Source organism: Marmota marmota, unplaced genomic scaffold, assembly GCF_001458135.2.
Source record: "Marmota marmota marmota unplaced genomic scaffold, marMar, whole genome shotgun sequence".
Classification (NCBI taxonomy): Eukaryota; Metazoa; Chordata; class Mammalia; order Rodentia; family Sciuridae; genus Marmota; species Marmota marmota.
Genome location: NW_026000016.1, coordinates 5515280 through 5538339, shown reverse-complemented (window position 1 = coordinate 5538339; position 23060 = coordinate 5515280). Strand labels below are relative to the sequence as shown.

At 36.4% G+C, this 23060-nt stretch overlaps 1 protein-coding gene across 2 annotated transcripts in view; it reads left to right on the top strand.

Moving 5' to 3' along the window:
• Window positions 1–23060, top strand: part of Ccny (cyclin Y) — a 197593-nt gene that overhangs the window by 158355 nt on the left and 16178 nt on the right. Inside the window, exons 5-8 of one of the 2 annotated variants that reach the window (XM_048809068.1) lie at window positions 2232–2267; window positions 5702–5759; window positions 5849–5968; window positions 8118–8171. In XM_048809068.1, the coding sequence (XP_048665025.1) occupies window positions 2232–2267; window positions 5702–5759; window positions 5849–5968; window positions 8118–8171 (268 nt within the window). The remainder of the gene's footprint in view (window positions 1–2231; window positions 2268–5701; window positions 5760–5848; window positions 5969–8117; window positions 8172–23060) is intronic. The other variant, XM_015483421.2, reaches the window with a different exon arrangement.

Genomic DNA, 23060 nt, shown 5'->3' with positions numbered 1-23060 from the left:
TTGTCTGACATTAGTCCATGGATATATTTCTCCTGTGTCATGTTCCCTTGCAGGCAAGATCAAGAAACATTTTCTTTCTAATCAATCAAAGATATTAAACTAATCACTACAATAAACCCAGTCATATAACATTCCATTTAAATCTGACATCAGATTATAAAAGCAGTTCTCCCAGTGTGACTGTTAAATGAATAAAGCAGTATCTCCCCAACCCCCCAAGAGGCAACATAGTAGAACAGAAGGGCACAAAACCATTATTTAAGTCAGAAATCTTAGCATCTATTCTCTGAAACTGAGTTTTTTCATTTAAAAAAAAAAAGGATCAGTAACATCCACTATTTTCTATAACAAGACTGAGGTATTAGTATATGTGAAAACATTTTATGAACCTAATAATAATCATTATTTTTTTTTTAAGCTTCTGAAGCTCTTTCACACCAATTACAATTCCCTCATCAACTTAAATGCTTTGGAGATGTTATGAGAAAGAGACACCATTTTCTCATGAGTACTTTTAATACTTACTCAAAGCATTTGAATGAATAGATCTAGAATGAGATTTGGAAAAATATAAGTTTTGTGTTAGAGCACGATTAGCTATCATCATTTGGGGCTGTAGATAAACAGCTAAGCACTTTGGAATTCAAGATGTATATTCAAATCTCTGAGCTGGTGGCTCTGCAGTCATCTCTCCATGTTGGTTCCCTGCTTGGAAGTTTCAAGCTTTGAAAAATCTATAACTTTGAGAAAACTATATTGGTTGATGTAGCCAATTAGCTCTTTTTAGCTAAAAAGTTTTAAAACTTTTTAGAAAGACAATTTTTGACTGCCTTCGTACATTTTAAAGTAAAGCAGAAAGAGTGGAAGAATCTTGACAGTTTATAAAAAAGGGAATTACAAAAGATTGGCTAGTGCTCCGGTACAGCTCAGTGCTAGAGCACTTGCTTAGCGTGTGCACGGCCCTGGGTTCAATCCTTTGTACCACTCACATATGAATAATTCTGCCAACTTGAATATATGATCAAAATACTGTTTTCCTATCCAGTTGGAGATATTTTTTTCCAAAACATTCAAGGTGAGGGTCAACAAGTGTGAGATAAAACAAACACTTGTGGGGAGGTGTGTTGATATAGGTTTTCTGCAAAGATATTTGGCAGTATGTATTGGGAGTCCTACAATTATTAAAATGACTGTAGACCAAGGAATTCCAATTACTGGATGTTTTCTTGTGAAATAATATAGTCACAGATTGCATAAATATTTATCTGTGAGGATGTTTACTATGGTGTTAATTGTAATTGATGAATATGAGAAACAGATGTATAATGGTAGAGGGCATGGTTAAGTACATTATGAAATATAATCAGCCATTCAAAATCATGGTTTTGAAGAATATTTTAATGATTAGAAAAAATTTTAACATGAAAAGGATAAAATGGAAAATAAACTTTTTGTTTACATACATATAAATAGCTAACTACATTTCTCAAGCTAATAGCAGTTGTCTTTGGGCGAAGGGATTATTTTTTCTTATAGTTTTCTGTATTATATTTCCTTATAGTTTCCAAAATTTTCATGCTGAATACAAATTTATATGATGAATATAATATATTTAATTGTCAAAAAACATTTTATAAGAGAAAAATTCAGGGAAAAGAGAATGCAATTATTTATTAAATTGCATCTTTTCAATTTTAGAGTACAATTTTAAGATAGTGCTACAAATAAGTTACAGTGCCGTTTTAGCAAGTGAATGAATAAAATGTGTAGTTTGTTAAGAGGTTATTGATTTAAGAGAAAAAATAGCAAACTGCTGTAGGTGATACATTTTTCTGGTAGTTATAAAGAAAGTACCAATTTTTTAAACCTCAGTACAGAATAACTTGGAGATTTCTAAAGATGTTAATTTGTACCACCTGTCTTTTACATAATTCCTGTATTTTGCAAGTGAGAAAAGCTTAAAATTTCTTATAGAGCAGTTTGTTTCTAAATGTCACTTGAAGTTCTGTTGTTTCTAGAAAAGATTTAACAGTTTCTGGGGATGAGTACCAGACTGATTTAATTTGAAGAGTGCATTCTGTTGAGCAGCATTCTGAATGAAATGGCATTATTCAGATGGGTTGTTGGGCTTTTATTTAAATTTAAATACTGATGTTCAGACTGATAGTAGATAATACCTGAAAGCTTGAATACAATGATGAAATGTTGAATTCCTCTCTTTTATTTTACAGTGTAGCTCTTGCAATATATTACCACATCAAAAACAGGTATGTGTATGATTAACTTGGTACTAAAAGCATCACACATATATTATATTTTTCCTGTTGTTTCCTATTATGTTCTAATTGCTTCAATCTTTGAATATTATATTTTATATTTTCATAGAATTTCTAAAAGTAGTATAATTTACCAAAACTTTGCAGGTAAGTACTAAACTACTTCTGAATCAGAGGAAGCCAAATGGGTGTTTATGGTTGAAACCAGCAAAATGGAACAAAAGTACTGGATAATATTCAGCTTCCTCTTCATTCTTTATTTTCTATATAATGTTTAAGCATTATGTAGAATTCTTCCATAAACATTAACATGAAAAAACTAAATTTATAGTTTGAATTCAGTCAAGAAAATTTTGGTGTATGCTTAGGCATAAATTGTAGGAGTCCTGATATAACAGTGTATGGCAGTGATTCAGTTAAATTAAAAAGTCAGCTCAAATAGGGAATAAAATAAAAATCTACCTTAAATATTTTATTTCAACATTAAACATGTAAAAACACATATGTTTGTGAATTTAAAAAAATTAAATGTCAAAAAACTGTTGCTTCAAGCTTGGGACTTTTAGCCTTGTTCATAATTTATCTTTTCCAAATTGTTTTTTCTTGAAAGTGAGAACCTTAAAGACATTCATAAAACATTCTGAGCGTAGAATCTTTTAGGTTTTGACCACATCTAATCTACAGCAAATTTATTTTCAGTGATTTTTCTTTTATTGAGTTTCCCTAAAGTGTCCTCTTAGTTTGCACAAGCATAAAGCCACTCTTCCTGCAGTCATATTTTATTGATTAAGGGAATAGTTACATATAAGAGTATAGCAAGTACAACTGGTATGCACTGGTTTGGGAACAAGCAGAGCAGCAATATGGTAGGCATGGATCTCAGCTGGTGGGTGCAGATTACCTTCAGCCTGTTCAATAGGGAGAGTTGTGGGAAGCTGGTGAAGTGCAGGGTGTGTGGAAGAGCTTCCCTTGAATGTGTTCTGGGAAACTGAAGCAAACACCTGGGGAAGTGTTCTCTAGAGTAACTTATTTTCTAGATAGTAATTGTGATCATGGTTCTATATGGTGCTTGAGAATTTTGGATGTAAGAACTTAACAAATGGAATAGTCTTAGAATTCTTGAAGTAGAATAACTGGAAGTGTAAATTTTGTCTTGTTATTTCTATGATAGAAGGTCAAACTTTTTTTAAACATTTAAGCGTTCAATAACAATGCAGTATCATTAGTGAAACTCAGATGTGCTTTCAAACTAATTTTGCATTAGCATCTCTTAAGAGATTTCTCAGTTCTTGGTTTTTTATTCCCTGTGCTGGGGATTGAACTCAGGGATGGGCACACACACTATATCACTGAGCTATACTCATAGTTCATATTTATTGGTTCTTAGACTTTGATGGATCCCAAATTTAGTTAGCCATAATTGATAATAGTAAGAACCAATTTTATGAAGTGTTTATTCGAACTACTATTGTCTGTTTTATATGTATTATGTCATTTTAGAGTTTTATTAACTCCAAGAGGTAATATTGGTAGTGTCTCCGTTTTATAAGTAAGGAAGTTGAGGCACAGAGAAATTAAATAATGAGTTTAAGATGATGCAGCTAGTAAATTGGGCAATTCAGAATTGAACCCAAACAGTCTACCACCTTGAACTGTATTTGTTTTGCTCTTCTAGATTATTGGTGATAAATTGGGCCAAAAGTGAGTGGAAGTGTAGGAAGTTCACTTGAAAAAGTGAACATTTATGAGTAAGCAGTATTAACCTGCAGAGTAGAACCTGCAGTCTTTGGGAAAGGGGAGGCACAACTGTATGCAGACCTCCTCAGTAAATGATGTTGAACACCTGTCGTGCTAGTGGTAGATCCGTTAGCTTGAGAGAGATGGTGCTGTTCAACTAGAATACATGAAATAGTCTACTTCTCAAGAGGATACAGTTTTCTCCCCAGAGTTAGCTCATGTTCTTCATCTTCATTTGTATTTCAAATTTTTGTTTTCATTTTTTAAATTACTTTTGGGGACTGTCTCTCTAGAGTGCTAGATGACTTTTCAGGAGCTCTCATTCATCAGGAAAATTGAACAGGGCCCTTGACTGCCTGAGGAAATGGTGGGTGGGTAGGCCAGGCATTGTGTCTTAAAAACCTATAAGGAAGGCATGGAACGTTGCTTGTTCTTCATAGCTGGAAGTGTACGGAGCCTGGTGCTGCTCCCAGAAAGAGCTGTTTCTGCTCCAAGACTCCACCATCAGGTTGAACCCTTCTTTCACTGAAGTCTGTCTCAGTTGATGATGCTTTTCATATTGTCAGGTGCAGGTGGGTACATGCAGGGTTTAACACAGTGCCTATTATGCATATGCAGAAATGAAATTAAGCCATTTTGTTAGCCCTTTCTTTTTTATTTTTACACAGATGGTAAATTTATAAACCAAAAACTGTCATATTTGACATGCTGAATGTGTGTTAGGGACAGATCTGTAGCCTTCTAATGTTCGTAAGCCTAACTGACATTGGAAGCACAGAATATGGTAATTATATGTTGTAACCCATAAGCACTGATTTCCAAATTTGGTTTTTAAAGAAAAAATTTTAGGCAGAACTCAAATTACATAAAACAGATGAAGTGAGCTGTCACTGGTGAGATGCAGGTGGTCCCTGCAGAGGCCAGCAGCCTGAGGCACTGTGTAGATAGTGAAACCAGCACTTTAGATGGTCTTGTGCATTTACCAGCCTGGTAACAACCACTCATTCTTTTATAGGTTTATAGAGTATTAAGTGAAGGGCTGGACATATAGCTCAGTTGGTATAGTGCTTGCCTTGCAGGCACAAGACCCTAGGTTCTAATCACCACACACACACACACACACACACACACACACACACACCAAAAAAAAGAAAGAAAGAAAGAAAAGATTTTTAAATGAGTGCATACTCACTCAATGTGTTTTCAACATAAAATTATGAAAACTTAATGAAGTTGCCAAACTGCATGTTGTGAATACTGCCTATACTGAACTCTAGGACCCAATGAATGTTATTCTGGAATTGTTTCCCATCAACCATCATAGGGTAATGGCTTTCCTAGATCTGTCAGTCTTTGCTCAGACGTTAAAAAGAAAAAAGAAAAAGAAATAAGACGTTAAAGGAACTTTAAGTCTTTTGCTTATATTTGGTTCATTTGAAAATTCAGAAAATATAAATATTTGCTTCATTTACCTAAATGTTTCAGTTCATGACCTATATGTACATGTATTTTTTAAACAAAAATACTTGAAACAACTCATTATTCACAAATAACCAAAAGCATCTCTTAAATTTAGCACTGTTTCTGTCTCTTGAAATAGTTGAGTCAAAATGTGTGTTTGTTTTATTTTTAATGATATTTTTTCTTGCAGAAAGTAAACTCTGTTTTTCTACTATTTTTCCCACCAGGGACCCAGATGGAAGGATGCTCTTAGATATTTTTGATGAAAACCTTCATCCTCTTTCGGTAATCTCCTCTGTGTATTTCATGAGATTGTTTATTTTTTGTTTGCTCCTATTGAGTGACCAATCATCTGAAAATATTTCCTTCCTCAGAAATCCGAAGTGCCACCAGATTATGACAAACATAACCCAGAGCAGAAACAGATATACCGGTTTGTTCGAACACTGTTTAGTGCTGCTCAGCTGACGGCCGAATGTGCCATTGTCACCCTGGTGAGTGCATTCAGGATGACTGCAACAGTCTCCACACTGGCTGGGCCTGAGCCTGTAGCTATAGTTCAACAAAGTGGGGGGCATGTAAGGGATCTTTACAAGGTTACCCTTGGAAAACTATGGTATAAATTTCAGTGGTACCTTTCTGGGAGATTAGAATATAGATCTCCCAAAAGAGGGTGTGAAGTCTATCGCATAGTTCACACCTAAAGTCATTTGTGGAATCACATTCAGCATCAGTAAATGCTGAAATGTTAAGTGCTGATAAATAGAGCAGTTGGCTCAGGGGGAGTAAGGACCAAGGTCACTTCCTCTTAACATCTGGTTTTCTCTTGTTCATTCCTTACATTGATTTTAATGATGTTAATAAGTTATGAAAAATATATGCATCCTAAGATGTATGGTTCATGAATGATGTATGATATGATGAATACATTCATCCTACGTGAACATCTATGTGGGAAGAAGGAGTATATATATTTCTAGCCTCTGATTAGTCAATTTTGTATAATTGCATTTATATGGACAATTATATGAAAATAATCTGCATTTTAAGAGGAAAAACTAAAAGTTTATTCTTAGATTCTTAGAACTTTATGGACTTTTAAGATCAAATCTCATTTGGGAAATATATTTTATAGTGGAATTCATTGTCCCTTACCATTTACATTGTGTGAGACTCATAGATAAGAAATAAACTTTTTCTGTGAGTAGCTGGCCTATAGATCAGAATACCATTCCCTGAAGTTTCTGAGATTATTGTCTAACAGAAATTTTACAGGCATCTAGGGACTCTGGTATCCCTGCCACATTAAGAGCTTTGTGCACTTGGACTAATTTAACAGTAAACCAGTTTGCTTTTTCATTCATCTGCTCATCCAGTTGTTGGTTTATTCCCTCTCATTGAGCTTGCAGGCTAAAGGGCAAAACAGGCATTCAAATAATCATTATGTGATTTGCAATGATTATAGGTTCTGAAATTGTAATTGAGAATTGTGTTTATTCCCCCACCCCAAAGGATTTCAGGTTCTGACAAAAATATACAACAGAGCAACAGGGTTGTGATTTTTTAATGTAGGGAGATTGGGTTGAAGGGCTGAAAAAAATCAGATGAAACTATCAATGAAATTAGACTAAAATTCATGTCATGAAGAAAGATTTATTTTGAAACTGCTTCAGTGAAAAATGGTGATTTTTTTTCAACCTTTAATTCCTATGAAAAACAAGGCTTGACTATGACCTGATATTTCCCTTGTTTATATTTATTATTAGAGTGAAGGAGAGGGTGAGTGACCTGTGGAATATAGGGCTAACATTTAAATGCCTGCAGTTCACCCAGTTTCCACAGAGGTCTGGAGAGAACATTTAAAGTACATCCCCCATTGTCCTTTGATGTCACTGAGAGTGACAGAAGGATTGACTAGTTCGTGTCTTTGGATTACGTAGGAGTGGCACATTGTGAATAATTGTAACTACTGAAGTCTTCACTTGCCCTTCGAGGTAAACTGGTAGCTTAGGTAGGATACTAGTTTGTATTGCGGTTTTGTGATGACCACCTGGAGAAGAGCAGTTCTGGAGGTCCTATATGGTGGCTTACCACTGCAGCCATCTTCTGGCTGTTGCTTACCTTGACCAGGATGCATTCTGAATGCTGTGGGCAAAAGGCAGACAGATTCATCCTCTGACAGAGACCCTAGTTTGTTTGCTTGTGTCCCTAAGAGTTAGAAGCAGCCATTCAGGGTAGATGTGGTCTAGAGTTAACCAAGATGCATTCATCCTTGATTTTTTCTTGGACATATACTTGGCAGATGACTGGCATGCTGCCATTAGGAGGCAGGGGGAAGGACAGCAGTTAGCTATAGCCCTGCTGTCCATAAGGAACAGGACTGCAGATTGCTTGTGGTAAGAGAGCCTATGCCCCTTCCAGAGCCTCATTAATCCAAAGCCAGGTATTTCACAGTTTAATGGACTTTATTTTAAGAGTAACAATAGGGTTGGGGGTGTAGCTCAATGGTAGAGTACTTGCCTGGCATTTGTGAAACCCTGGATTCAATCCCCAGCACCACAAAAAAAAAAGGAAGGCAAGAAAAAAAAAGAAGAACAACAACAATAACTTAGTATCACAAGTATATAATTTTTAACTTTTCAGAATATGCTAAAAGCTCTCGTAATGGCATTGACACAGGAGGAAACTAAAATAGAGGTGAGATAATTGAGTTCACCTTGCTGGGTTGTTGTTGTTTTTTGTTTTTTTTTTTAACATGGGACATTTTATAATGTTCTGAGCAACAGCCAAGGGAAAATGGAGCCATCGTGGTGAGGTGAATAGAACGCCATAACATCTGTGTGGTTGCCCCTCTGGGTGGCCCATTTTTTCTCACAGGAGTTACTCAAGCTGTGTGGTACTTAGAACAGATGCCCATTTTAGTCTCATGTAGTACTTGAATGACAAAAGAAAGCTCACCCTGTCTGTGAACCAGGGATGTTTGGTTGTAAGGATAAGAAACCCACAGAGAGGCCAAAGCAGAAGGAGATTTACTGGAAAGTACAGAAGTCTCCCATATATTGCTTGTCCTTGGGAATCATAAGAACATCAGAACATATAAAGAGATCAATGACAGGTTTCTCTCTCTTTCTTTCCCTCTCCCTCTCCACTCCCTTCACTTTGCCTCTGTTCCTCCCTGTGGGTCTGTGGCATAAATTTGCAGGTTGGATTTAAATTTTTAATATTGAAAGTGGCAGGAAAGCAGTTGTCCCAGTCCTGCCATATGCCACTTTCCCATTTAAGGTCCCACTCTAGCTAAACTAAACCAGTTGTTTAGTTCAGCTTTTGGAGAGGGGATGAATATTGATTGGTCCATTTCCTTTAGGATCAGATGTTTATCTGTAGATCAATATTGGTCATGATCCCAAGGTGTGAGGAGTCCCTAACCATCAGGTTTTTTTTTTTTTTTTTTGGGTGGGGGTGTCATTTTATACTCTCTTCTCTTCAAACCTGCTGTGGTTCCCTGTCTTCCTTCCAGGAGAACACAAAGGCCCCAGGAGGAGTAGGCCTCCTCTTCATCTCACTTGAGCTGCCTTCACTATCTACAGGGGCATTCTGCTGCTGCCTTCCGACTCCTTGCCCTTCCCTAATAAACATGCTGGGTACATTCTTGCCTCAGAACTTTTGCATTCGCCCCCCACTTCCCCACCTGTGCATGTGGGGCTTCAGTGGTGCTTTTGCATGACCACATATTTTCAGTTGAAATCTCCTTCCTCAATCCATGTTCCCTTTTCATCATCTACTGCTTTGTTTTTCTCCATGGTACTTATCACTTATTAACATTTTTTAGATTTCATTTATTTCATTGTTTTGTCTATCAGCTCCATCGGTTAGGCTTTTTGTCTTTTTGTCTATTTCACTACAACATCACCAGCATAGACTGGTACATAGTGCATGCCAATCTATGAATAGATGCCAGTCTAGTGAATAAATATTTATTGAACATATAAAGCAAGCATAATAATAACTGCCTACTTGCTGAAGTAACATAAATGGTCTTGAACCTCATATTTTGCCTGAAGCACAAGAACTGTTCAATAACTCTTTGTTATCATCTATCTCTATCCCATAGTTTTATAACAGTAAACATATATTCTGCTACTTCATTGTCTAAGTTACTTAGGTAAGCTTTCTGAAGGGAGGGTGGCAAAGTCTTTAGCTTTGGGGACATAGGCCCTGATTGGGTGTTACATACAGATTGGTTCTCTCAGCACAGCAGCAGTTGATGATCATGGAAGGGGAAGTTAGTAATCTATGGAAAGGAGTTAGGCAGAAAGTAAAGGGAATCAAGAAGAAATGCAGATTGCAAGCTGAGAACTGATCAGATAAGAGGAGATAGTATTTCCTCTTTTTATCCCTTAATTTTTATGGCTCTATCAATATATATTTCACATGCCATAATGCTCATCCATTTAAAATGAGCACTTCTGCAGTGTTTAGGATATTGTGCAAGCATCACTGCAGCCTAATTTCAGAATATTTTCAGAATATTCTGGGAAGAAACCCTTTACCCTTGGGCAACCACTTCTTATTGCTAATCCTTATCCCAAACATAGGGAACTTCCAACCCACTTTCTAACCCACTCTTTATGAAATTGCTTATGCTGGATATTTATTGTAAATGCAATCATATTATGATCATTTGTGATTGGCTTCTTTCAGTGAAAATGTTTTCAAGGTTCATCTGCATTGTGGAATAGTATTTCATTCTTCTTTATTGCCAAACAATATTTCATTGATAGATCATTTAAGTTATTTACAAAAGATTTTTAACTCCTATGAATAATGCTTCTGTGGATATCTGGTTGAGTATGGGATTAGTATGGTTTTTGTTCCTCTTGGTGCCTATCTAGTAGCAGCATTGTTGGGTAGTAATGCTGTGTTTAACTTTTGGAGGAATAGACTGTTTTCCAAAGTTGCATTATGTGTTCCCATTGGTAATGTTATGAGATTTCCAATTTCTCTACATTATATCACATCATTGATTTCCACACTTTGTTATTATCTGTCTTATATTTTCAGCATTGTATGAAGTGAGTATGAAGTGTTATCTCATTGTAGTTCTAGTTTATGTTTCCTTGATGATTAATGATGCTAACCATCTTTTCATATGTTTATTGACCATTTGTATATTTTCTTTAGAAAAAAGTATTTAAATTCTTTGTCCATTTTAAAATTGGAGTTTTTAAATTTATTTTAATTAGTTATATTCATGACAGTAGAATGCATTTATGTACTTTGATATATCATACATAGATGGGATATAATTTCTTATTTTTCTGAGTGTACATGTTACAGAATCATATTGGTCATGCAGTCACATATATATACATATAATAATAATATCTGTTTCATTCTACTCTCTTTCCTATTCCCACATCTCCTCCCCTCCAATCACTTCCCTCTACCAAATCTAAGGTAACACTGTTCTTCCCTAGTGCCCCCCGCCTTATTGTGAATTAGTATCTTCATATTAGAGAAAACATTTGGCCTTTGGTTTTTGTGGGATTGGTTTATTTTGCCTAGCATGATATTCTCCAACTCCAACCATTTACTGACAAATGCCAAAATTTTACTCTACTTTAAAGCTGAGAAATATTCCATTGAGTATATATATATACCATATTTTCTTTATCCATTCATCTATTGAGAGACACCTACATTGGTTCCGTAGTCTTGCTATTGTGAATTGAGCTTCTATAAACATTAATGTGGCTGCGTCACTGTATTATGCTCCTTTGGGTATAAACCAAGGAGTGGGATAGCTGGGTCAAATGGTGGTTCCAATTCCCAATTTTCTGAGGAATCTCTATACTGCTTTCCATAGTGGTTATACCAGTTTGCAGTCCCACCAGCAATGTATGAGTGTACCATTTCACCACATCCTCACCAATGTTTTTTGTTGCCTGGATTCTTAGCCGAGTTGTATAAGACTTTCAAAGAAGAATTAACACCACCACTAGATTGATTGCCATTCTGAAAGGAGTGAGATGAAATCTTAGAGTAGTTTTGATTTGCATTTCTCTAATTGCTAGAGATGTTGAACATTTATTCATATATTTGTTGATCCAGTTGTATTTCTTCTTCTGTGAAGTGTCTGTTCAGTTCCTTAGCCCATTTACTGATTGCGTTATTTGGTGTTTTTTTGGTGTAAAGTTTTTTGAGTTCTTTATATATCCTAGAGATTAATGCTTTATTGGAGGGGCATGTAGTAAAGATTTTCTCCCAATCCGTAGGCCCTCTCCTCACTGTATTGTTTCCTTTGCTGAGAAATTAAAGCTTTTTAATTTGAATCCATCCCATTTATTAATTCTTGATTTTACTTCTTGCACTTTAGGAGTCTTGTTAAGGAAGTTAGATCCTAGGCCAACGTGGTAAAGATTTGGGCCTATGGGGTTTTTTTTCTATTAGGCGCAGGGTCTCTGTTTTAGTGCCTAAGTCTTTCATCCACTTTGAGTTGATTTTTGTGCAGGATGAGAGATAGAGGTTTAATTTCATTTTGCTGCATATGGATTTCCAGCTTCGCCAGCACCATTTGTTGAATAGGCTATTTTTTTCTCCAGTTAATGTTTTTGGCACCTTTGTCTAGTGTGAAATAACCATATTTATATGGGTTTGTCTGTGTGTCCTCTATTCTGTACCATTGGTCTAAAAGTCTATTTTGGTGCCAATACCATGCCATTTTTATTACTGTAACTCTGTAGTATAGTTTAAGGTCTGGTATTATGATGCCTCCTGCTTCACTTTTTTTGCTAAGGATTGCTTTAGCTATTCTGGGTCTCTTATTTTTCCAAATAAATTTCATGATGACTTTTTCTATTTCTATGAAGAATGTCATTGGGATTTTAGTAGGAATTGCATTAAATTTGTATAATGCTTTTGGTAGTATGGCCATTTTGATAATATTAATTCTGCCTATCCAGGATAATGGGAGATCTTTCCATCTTGTGAGGTTTTCTTCAGTTTCTTTCTTTAGTGTTCTATAATTTTCATTGTAGAGGTTTTTCACCTCTTTTGTTAGATCGATTCCCAGGTTTTTTTGTTTTGTTTTGTTTTTTGTTTTTTTTGAGGCTATTGTGAATGGAATAGTTTTCCTAATTTCTCTTTCAGTGGATTCATCGTTAATGTATAGGAATGCGTTTGATTAATAGGTGTTGATTTTATATCCTGCTACTTTGCTGAATTCATTTATTAGTTATAGAAGTTTTCTGGTGGAATTTTTTTTGGATCTTTTAAATATAGAATCCTGTCATTAGCAAATAGTGATAGTTTGAGTTCTTCTTTACTTGTTTGTATCCCTTTAATTTCTTTCTTTTGTCTAATTGCTCTGGCTAGAGTTTCAAGGATGATGTTGAATAGAAGTGGTGAGAGAGAGGACATCCTTTTCTTGTTTCAGTTTTTAGTGGGAATGCTTTCAATTTTTCTCCACTTAGAATGATGCCTGCCTTGGGTTTAGCATATATAGCTTTTACAATGTTGAGGTATGTTTCTTCTATCTGTAGTTTTTCTAGTGTTTTGAATATGAAGGGGTGCTGTATTTTGTCAAATGCTTTTTCTGCATCTATTGAGATGATCATATGATTCTTGTTTTTAAATCTATTAATATGATGTATTACAGTTATTGATTTTTGTATGTTGAACTAACCCTGTATCCCTGGGATGAATCCCAGTTGATCATGGTGCATTATCTTTTTAATGTTTTTGTATGTGATTTGCCAAAATTTTATTGAGTATGTTTGCATCTGTGTTCATCAGGGATATTGGTCTGAAGTTTTCTTTCCTTGTTGTTTCTTTGGTTTTGGTATCAGGGTGATATTAGCCTTATAGAATGAGTTTGGAAAGGTTCTCTCCTCTTCGATTTCATGGAATACTTTGAGGAGTAGTCGTGTTAATTCTTCTTTGAAAGTCTTGTAGAACTCAGCTGAGAATCCATCTGGTCCTGGGCTTTTCTTGGTTGGTAGGCTTTTGATGGAGTTTTCTATTTCATTACTTGAAATTCATCTATTTAAATCATGTATGACCTCCTCATTCAGTTTGAGTAGAAATTTTTCAATGTCTTTGATATTTTCTATTTTATTAGAGTATTAATTTTCAAAATAGTTTTTAATTATCTTCTATATTTCAGATGTGTCTGTTGTGATATTTCCTTCTTCATCTTCTATTTTAGTAACATGAGTTTTCTCTCTTTTTCTCTTCATTAGCATGGCCAGGGGTTCATCTATTTTTATTTAATTTTTCAAAAAAACCCAACTTTTGTTTTGTCAATTTTTGAAATTGTTTCTTTTGTTTCAGTTTTATTATTTCAGCTCTGATTTTAATTATTTCCTCTCTTCTACTGCTTTTGGTGTTGATTTTTTTCCCCCTAGGGCTTTGAGATGTAGTGTTAGGTCATTTATTTGTTGACTTTTTATTCCTTTAATGAATGCACTCAATGCAATAAACTTTCCTCTTAGTACTGCCTTTGTAGTGTCCCAGAGATTTCCATGTGTTGTGTCAGTGTTTTCATTTGCCTCTAAGAATTTTTTTATTTCATCCTTGGTTTCTTCTACTATCCATTTATCATTCAATTGTATATTATTTAGTCTCCATTTGTTACAGTAGCTTCTACTTTTTATTTTATTATTGATTTCTAATTTCATTCCATTGTGGTCTGATAGAATGCAGGATCTTATCTCTGTTTTTTGTATTTGCTAAGAGTTGCTTTGTGGCATAAGGTATGGTCTATTTTAGAGAAGGAACCATGTGCTGCTGAGAAGAAAGTATATTTGCTTGTTGATGGATGAAATATTCTATATATGTCTGTTAAGTCTAAATTATTTATTGTATTATTTAGTTCTGTAGTTTCCTTATTTAGTTTTTGTTTGGAAGATCTGTTCAGTAGTGAGAAAAATGTGTTAAAGTCACCCAGTATTATTGTATTGTGGTTCATTTGACTCTTAAAATTGAGAAGGGTTTGTTTGATGTACATAGATGCTACATTGTTTGGGGCATAAATATTTACAATTGTTATGTCCTGCTTATATATACTTCCCTTAAGAAGTATGAAATGTCCTTTTTGGTCTCTTCTGATTAACTTTGGTTTTAAGCCCACTTTATCTGAAATGAGAATGGAAACCCCTGCTTGTTTACGCAATCCATATGAGAGATAAGTTTTTTTTTTTCCCATCCTTTCACCTTCAGCCTGTGGATGTCTTTGCCCATGGGGTGAGTCTCTTGAAGACAGCATATTGTTGGGTCTTGCGTTTTAATCCAATCTGCCAGTCTGTATCTTTTGATTGATGAGTTGAGGCCATTAACATTCAAGATTATTATTGAGATATGATTTGTATTCCCTGTCATTTTGATTTATTTCTGGTTTTTGATTTGTCTAAGTTTCTCATTTCTTGAATGTCACTTTAGTGTAGATTCTCCCTTTGCTGGTTTTCACTTCATGCTCATGGAATATTTTGTTGAGAGTGTAGGCTTTCTAGTTTGAATTCTTTTAATTTTTTGTTTTAATTTCATCTTCAAATCTGAAACTTAATTTTACTGGATATAAAATTCTTGGTTGACATCTGTTTTCTTTCAGAGCTTGAAATATATTGTTCCAAGACCTCTTAGGTTTGAGGGTCTTGGCTGAGAAATCAGTTGAGATCCGAATTAATTTTCCCCTATACATAATTTAATTTTCTTCTCACACAGCCTTTAGGATTTTATCTTTATTCTCTGTGTTGGTTATTCTCATTATAATGTGTCTTGGTGTGGGTCTACTGTAATTTTGTAATTTGGGGGTCCTGTAAGCCTCTTGTATTTGATTTTCCATTCCATTCTTTAGGTTTGGGAAATTTTTTGCTATTATATAATTGAAAAGATTTTGTATCTCTACTCCTTCTTCTATTCTGATAAGTCTTAAATTTGGTCTTTTCATGTTATCCCATAATTCTTGGATGTTCTGTTCTTGGTTTCTTATCTTTTCTGCATGTTCAACTCTACTTTCAAGGTTATATATTTTGTCTTCATTGTCTGAGGTTCTGTCTTCCAAGTGGTCTAATCTGTTGGTGATGCTTTCTATTGAATTTATTATTTGATTTACTGATTTCTTCATTTCAAGGATTTCTGCTTCTTTTTTTTTTTCATGATCTCTAACTCTTTATTGAAGTGGTCTTTTACTTCCTGTATTTTTTTTCTTTGATTTCACTCGTTATTCTGTCCTTTACTTCACATATCAGTTTAACTATATACAATCTGAACTCTTTTTTGGACATTTCTTCTACTGTGTTCTCAGTGGCTTCTGTTGTTGAAGCATTTTGGTTTGTTTGGGGTCTTTATTCCCTTGTTTTTTCATGTTGTGTGTTTTCCCATCTAAAAGAGTGGATCTAAGGCAGAATAAATTATACCCTGTAGTCCTATAGTGTCCCTGAAGGTTTCTAGTGCTTCGCCTATTACTGGTAAGACCAATATCAACAGCACCCAGTGAGCACAATATATAGCCTTAAACCTAATAGCTCCCCCCTAAGGTGTTTACTGATTTCTTGCATTGAACCAAAATGATGAAATGAATAACTATCTATAGTATAAACAGAATATTTGTTAAACCGATTTACAATTTCAAATGGTAGATGAAAGAACAGAGGTAGTGTAGTATGCAGAATTCATGAGGGAGGAAGATAGAAGCTAGAAGTAAAAATTCACAGGAAGAATGAAAAAGTCGCAGACAGAGATTGGCTGTTAGTTGGAGAAAAGTTGGAAAAAAAATCCAAGAAACTAGACAAGAGAGAGGAAGAATATGAACAATGAGAAAAAATTAAAGACATAAGATTACAACAAAAATGCAAAACAACCATATATCATTGTCCTCCACACAATGATGCATAAAAAACTCCTGTTCCAAGTATGGTAGAGAGATTAGTGAATCAAAAAATAAAATAAGTCTTGCTGGAAAGTCGAACTGTTTCTGTCAGTGTTCAACAGTTTCTCAGCCCTATCTCTGACATCTCTTGAGATCATCAAACTCAGATCAGCCTTGCAAACCGAGTCTCTGTCTCACTGATCTGGACTTCAGATACTTCTGGATCGGCCACGCTGCAGTCCCAAGATCTCAATGCTGCTCCTACTTGCAGAAGACCACCAGGGATACCCTCATGCCAAGGAGCAACCCCAAGATGCAGCAGCAAAATGGCAACCAGCACTCTCAGCAAGAAGACTCCAGGCTCCTCCAAACCTGCAGGCCCACACTGGACCTGTAGGTCCCAGAAAGAGTTTCCAGACAGAGGCTCTTGTGGCACCCAGGCCCCCGGCCCTGGCTAGTGTCCAAAATTGGTGCAGTCACATGCAACCAAACCTGGAGTCTCCCCCAAAGTAGTCCTCTAGGCTGTGGTAGCAGTGGTAGTGGTGATGGCTATTGCATTCCTGGGATAGGTCACACTTGGCTGTGGTGTTTCATTCTCCCCCTGTCCGTGGGGGTATATAATTCTTGTTACGTGTTGCTGGATTCAATTTACTGGTATTTTGTTGGATTTTTTTATGTATATATTTGTAATTAATATTGGTTTGTGGTTTTCTTGTAGTAGCTTTGGTTTTGATATCAGGATAATACTGGTCTCACTAGGAGTAGTGGTACTCTCCTGTAATCCCAGCTACTTCAGAGGCAGAGCCAGGAGGATTCCCAATTTGAAGCCCCCGCCATTCCCCTCCCTCCCCTTTGCCCTATCTAAAGTTTGTCCGTTCCTCTCATGCTCCCCCACATCCCCATTTTGAATCAGCATCATTATATCAGAAAACATTGTGCATTTGGTTTTTTTGGGTTTGGCTTACTTCATTTAGCATTATCCATATGCAACAAAATGAAATTAAGCCCCTATCTCTCACCATGCACAAAACTCAACTCAAAGTGGATCAAGGACCTAGGAATTAAACACAGAGACCCTGCACCTAATAGAAGAAAAGGGCCAAATCTCCATCATGTCAGATTAGGCCCTGACTTCTTTAATAAGACTCCTGTAGCGCAAGAATTCAAATCAAGAATCAATAAATGGGATGGATTCAATCTCAAAGCTTCTTCTCAGCAAAAGAAACAATTAGTGAAGTGAATAGAGAGCCTACAGAATGGGAGCAAATTTTTACCACATGTATATCAGATAGAGCACTAATTTCTAGGATTTTTAAAGAACTCAAAAATCTTAACACCAAAACACAACAACAACAAAAAATAACCCAGTCAATGGGCTAAGGAACTGAACACAGACACTTTTAAGAAGATGATATATAATCATTCAATAAATATATGAAAAAAATGTTCAACATCTCTAACAATTAGAGAAATGCAAATCAAAACTACTCAGAATGGCAGCTATTAAGAAAACAAACAACGATAAGTGTTGGTGAGAATGCGGGGGGGGGGGGGGGGGGAGGCACACTCATACGTTGCTGGTGGAACTACAAATTGGAAGCTAGTCCTTTTCTAAAGATAGCAGTCTCAGGCCTGTTGTGTTCACTCTGCTCTGCTCACTCGGCTCTTCTTTTTCTTCTGCTCATACCTCTTTAGATAGATGATTGGGACCATTTCCTGGCCTGCTAAGATCTATTTTTATAGGACAAAGGGCAGAGTGTGTGTTTGTGTGTCTGTGTACAGATGTGCGTGTACCCTTAGTAATTTTGGATTTTCTTAATGACCAGACCTTGCCATTTGAAAATATGAGGCTGTGGTCTTACAGTGGTCACAGAGAAACTGGAAATCTGGACTTCTGAGAGTTCTCAGTTAATATTAGTTTAGATTCTTTAACAGATGCTCCAAGCCAAATAAAACTGTTGAGCTGGCAATTTTACTTTAGGCAGTAGGGAGTCATCAAAGGTTTTTTAGACATGCTTCCATAACAAAGAACCACAAACTAGATGGTTTAAAAAGTAGAAACTTAACTGGGTGCAGTGATACACTCCTTTAGTTAATGGCTACTTGAGAGGCCCAAGCAAAAGAATCAGGAGTTTGAGGCCTCAGCATGTCCCTGTCTCAAAGGAGGGACTGGAGAAATAAAGGAAGTTCTAGAGGCCAGAACTTTCAAATATAGATGCTGGCAGGGTTGGTTCCTTCTGAGAACTGTAGTATAAAGGATTTGTCCCATGCCTCTCTTCCTTGACTTATAGATACCCATCTTCTTGCTTCTGTGGTATTCTGCCTGTGTACGCATCTGTCTTCCTTCATAGAAGGACTCCAGTCATACTGAATTTGGAAGCACTAAAATGACTCATTATATCTTGATTGCCTCTGTAAAACCCGCATGGCCAGATAAGGTCACGTTCTGAGAATCTAGAGGTTAGAACTTCAACCTGTGAATTTCAAGGGACACAATTCAGCTCATAACAACAGGACATTTATACACTCATGCTTGTGTTTTGTGAAAATTTCTTCACGGGAACCATTAAAGAGATTATTGTTGTATTAATTTATTAACATTCATGATGTAAATGTATAGTTTGGGCTTTTGGAAAACTCTATAGCATCAAGTACTAAAATTGTCCAAATGTGAAAGTTATAGAAATTCTATAAACAGGAAATTATAACCATTCCTTTGAAACTTTTTTATTTTAATTTTTGACCAAGAAAGTGATCATTCATAGAGCATTTTTAAATGCTACGAGTTTAGGTAATTATTCTCAGACTCAAAAACAGTTAAGCTTATCAGATGGCTGTCTGAAATTAGATTATAATTGAGAATAAATTGAAGCTACCAACTCCTCTTACAAAGTTTTGACCTATGCTCTTGACCAAGGCCTTATTAGAACATGCTGTATTTGACTAAATCAAATAGCTATAAGGACAGCAGAATTAAAACCCAGAAGGAAATTGTACTCTGTGTAGATTCAGACTATTAACTGACCTAGCATAGTTCTTTAAAATCAGATTGAAATAGTTTCAGTATCATTGGGATTTTATTATATATCCCGGATTCCATCAGTTTGCATTTTATCCTCTACCCCCAAAGGCCTTTGACCAGTTTTGTTTTGTACAATCAACTGAGTACTCTTCATAATTCTAAGATTGCTTATTAACCTGTGTTTTCTAGAGAGATTCCTTGACAGACTTTCTCAGAATTTAAATGTGCAAATTTAATTGATAGCAATGTCCATAGATATTGTTTACACAAATCAATTGTACATTATTTTACTTGGCAAAGAATTAAAACACCCACGTGGGAATTTACTAAAGAAATTACAGTGACCCTTTACTGGCAAGTTCTGCTAAATAGCATACTGTCAAGTAGATCTTGTTATAAATGTCTTATCTCCCAACATAACTGCTTTCCCTCAGATATAGTGTGCATTGTAATGTCTCATTCCTTCATTTGGCCCTGATTGGATACCACATATGTACATGACTGGGTTTGTATGAACATTAAATATTATCTAGGGTGTTTATTACTATTTACCAACTAAGGTAATTTAATTAAGTCAGAAAAAAATTGTATAGCCACCTTTTTGCTCTGAGCCAATAAGACTCTATTTCATTGGAGAGATTTGCATAGCTCATATACATAAGGACTAGAGTCTTCAGAATCCAGGAGGATGTTGCTTTACAGTCTCCTTTTTCCATTGATTGAAAGATTTGGAGGCTTAATTAGGTCCAAAGTTTTCTGCAGTCCAGTTTTATTACACATTTTCTGATTCTTTCTCAGTGAAGAATGAAAATAGTTTGTCTTCAACCTTTGCAAATATGCATTCTGGGGAGGTCAGGGCCCAGCTGAAATTCTTGTGGGCCCCACCTAGATTTTTTTTTGAAAAATTGTGTTTTTCCACACAAATAAAAATAATGATCTAAAACATTAGTTCAAGCTGGCATGGTGGTGCACACCTGTACTTCCAGCTATTCTGGAGGCTAAGGCAAGGAGAATCATAAGTTCAAAGACAGTCTCCACAATTTAGCAAGAACTTCTTCCAAAAAAAAAAAAAAAAAGAAGAAGTGGGCTGGGGATATATAGTTCAGTGGTAGAGCACTTTCCTAGCATATACAGAGCCCTGGTTTCGTCTCCAGTACCACATACCCCCCAAAAAATAGAATCTTCAAAAATTAATAAGATTATTGTGCTTGGTTGAATGACCTACTTATTTGCCAGTAGTTGTCACATCCAACTGCTACTGCAGTTCAGAAGAAGATATTTAGAGCCTCCCACAAAGATTCTTGTAGTGCAGTTAGAATACAGTGTTTTATGAATTCTTGGGCCTTATTTGAAGGCTTCTCACTTGTGCTAATTATTAGCACAGCAGAGTGGACCTGTGTCTACCTGGTGCTGCTACATCTGAACTTCATTGCTCTTGCTCTTCACTGTACCTGTCTCATAAGCCAGTACAGTTCTGCCTTTGATTTACTCTTTGTCAGTGCAGCTCTCCTTCCTGGATGCCTTTAGTGTGGTCGTTTTCCTAGCCAAATCTGTTACAGTCCTGCTAAACTTCCTTGCACTAGAAATTTGCCTTCTTGTAACCACATTCCAGGAGCCGGCTAATGCCTCCTATGTGGATATGGTCCTTTATTCATTCCTTTAGGATCATCTGTGCACTAAACAGGCACTCAGGGGAGTATCACTCTTCTCTAGCAGAGTGCTGCACACAGTGGGGGTAAAGTGAGGTGTCTGTGTCAGGGAACTTAGCATTTACTAGGGGGAGAGACAGGCCAAAAGGTAACTAAACTATTCTGAGGTACATGGAGCAATGGGGACATGTGAAAGCATCACCTGAACTGATTTGGTAGACTTTCCTTCTGATGGTTTCCTGTTTCAATACTATTCAGTAAACTTAGAACCTCTTACCACATTGGCTGTTTTATATTTGCGATTTGAAATATGTTAGTTCACAATTTTTTTCCTTGTCTAAATGAAATACCTCTCATTCATGCTGTGAAACATATAATGTCTGAGATTAACCATAAGAATCTGGCTTTTTTGCTGGGCACAGTGGTGCACATCTGTAATCTCAGCAGCTCAGGGGGCTGAGGCAGGGGGATCACAAATTCAAAACCAGCCTCAGCAATTTAGTGAGGCCCTAAGCAACTTAGCAAGACCCTGTCTCAAAATAACAAGGGTTGGGGATGTGGCTCAGTGGCTAAGCGCTTCTGGATCCAATCCCCATTCCCCCCACAAAAATAAATCTGTGTTTCTAAGATTTGAAAAATTGCCAGATGCAATGGCACATACCTGTTATCCCAGTGACTCAGGAGGCCGAGGCAGAAAGATTGAAAGTTTGAGATTAGCTTTAGCAATTTAGTGAGATCCTTTCTCAGAATAAAAAGGGCTGGGGATGTAGCTCAGTGGTAAAGCACCCCTGAGTTCATTTCCCAGTCCTGAAGAAAAAAAAAAAAAGATTTCCAAACTTTCTTTTCATTAATAAAGCACAGAACAATAATCTCTCTGAGCAAAAGAAGTATTACCCATGTATCTATTCATTCAGTTAAACAATTGAGTGCCAACCCTGCATCTTGGCAGAGCCCATATCAGTGGAAAAAGCAGACAAAAGGTCCTAAATTCCCATGCCCCGCCAAATTCATTAGGCATTGCTTACCATTGGATCCAAAATAATACATAAGGAAGCTTTTGGCTGCTTTGGGAGGAACACTTCACTTGTCTATAGTTTAGGGATTGGAGGAGGTTCTGCAGAGGAGTCAGTCAAGCCTGGCAACCCTGCACTCACAGATCATTTGACTTTTCTGAATCTGCCCAGAATTTTCATTCCATTAAGGATTTTGCTTCCATTTCCTTCCTTCTTTTCTCCTTCCTTCTTCTCCTCTACCCTCCTTTTCCCACTCCTACTACCTCACCTGTCCCTCTTTACCCACATGACCACTTATTTTAATTTTATTTATTATTGTGAAAGAGACCACTTCTTTCCTTCTCAACATTGTAGTGTGGTGAGCCTAATTCAGGCACTCTCCAGCACATAGTTTTGCCTTGTAAGTACTCTAAAGTATGACAAGTCTAACACAAGTAGAATATACTAGATTTTATTCCTCCCTCTTTGTTACTGCCCCTTCATACAGTCTCCAGCCCTTCAAATGGGAAGGTCTTAGAAAGCTCAGGGCTGGCTCAGTCTTTAACCCTTCCCCCAGCCACTGGATCCAAACCCATGTCTTCATTTTGTATGTCACAGAATTTTAAATTTACATACTAATGCTTTTTCCTTTGAGCTTGTTTACTGCCTACATGAATCTTTGGGACATCTCAGACATAAAATGTTTGGAATGAGACCTGTGATTATCTTTCACCACTTCTCTTCCTGGTGCTCCCAGTCTCAGAGGATAGCATTTACTGGTAGCACAAGCCAAAAGCCTGGGGTCTTCCAAAGCAGGCTGCCTTTACCTCCTAGAGATATGCTCCTTTCCAGTCCTTTCCTCACTTTGCAGCCAGAGAGGTCAGCCCAGTCCCTCCCATGTCTGCAGCAATTTGCACAATTTGCACAGTGCCTGCCACATAGTGGTGCATACTGGGTAGACAGTGGTGAATTAAGTTCATTGTGCGCATGCACTTGTCACTTATCTGTTCTCATCCTGTGGTTTTTTTGTGGTATAATTATTAGTCTACTTCTGGC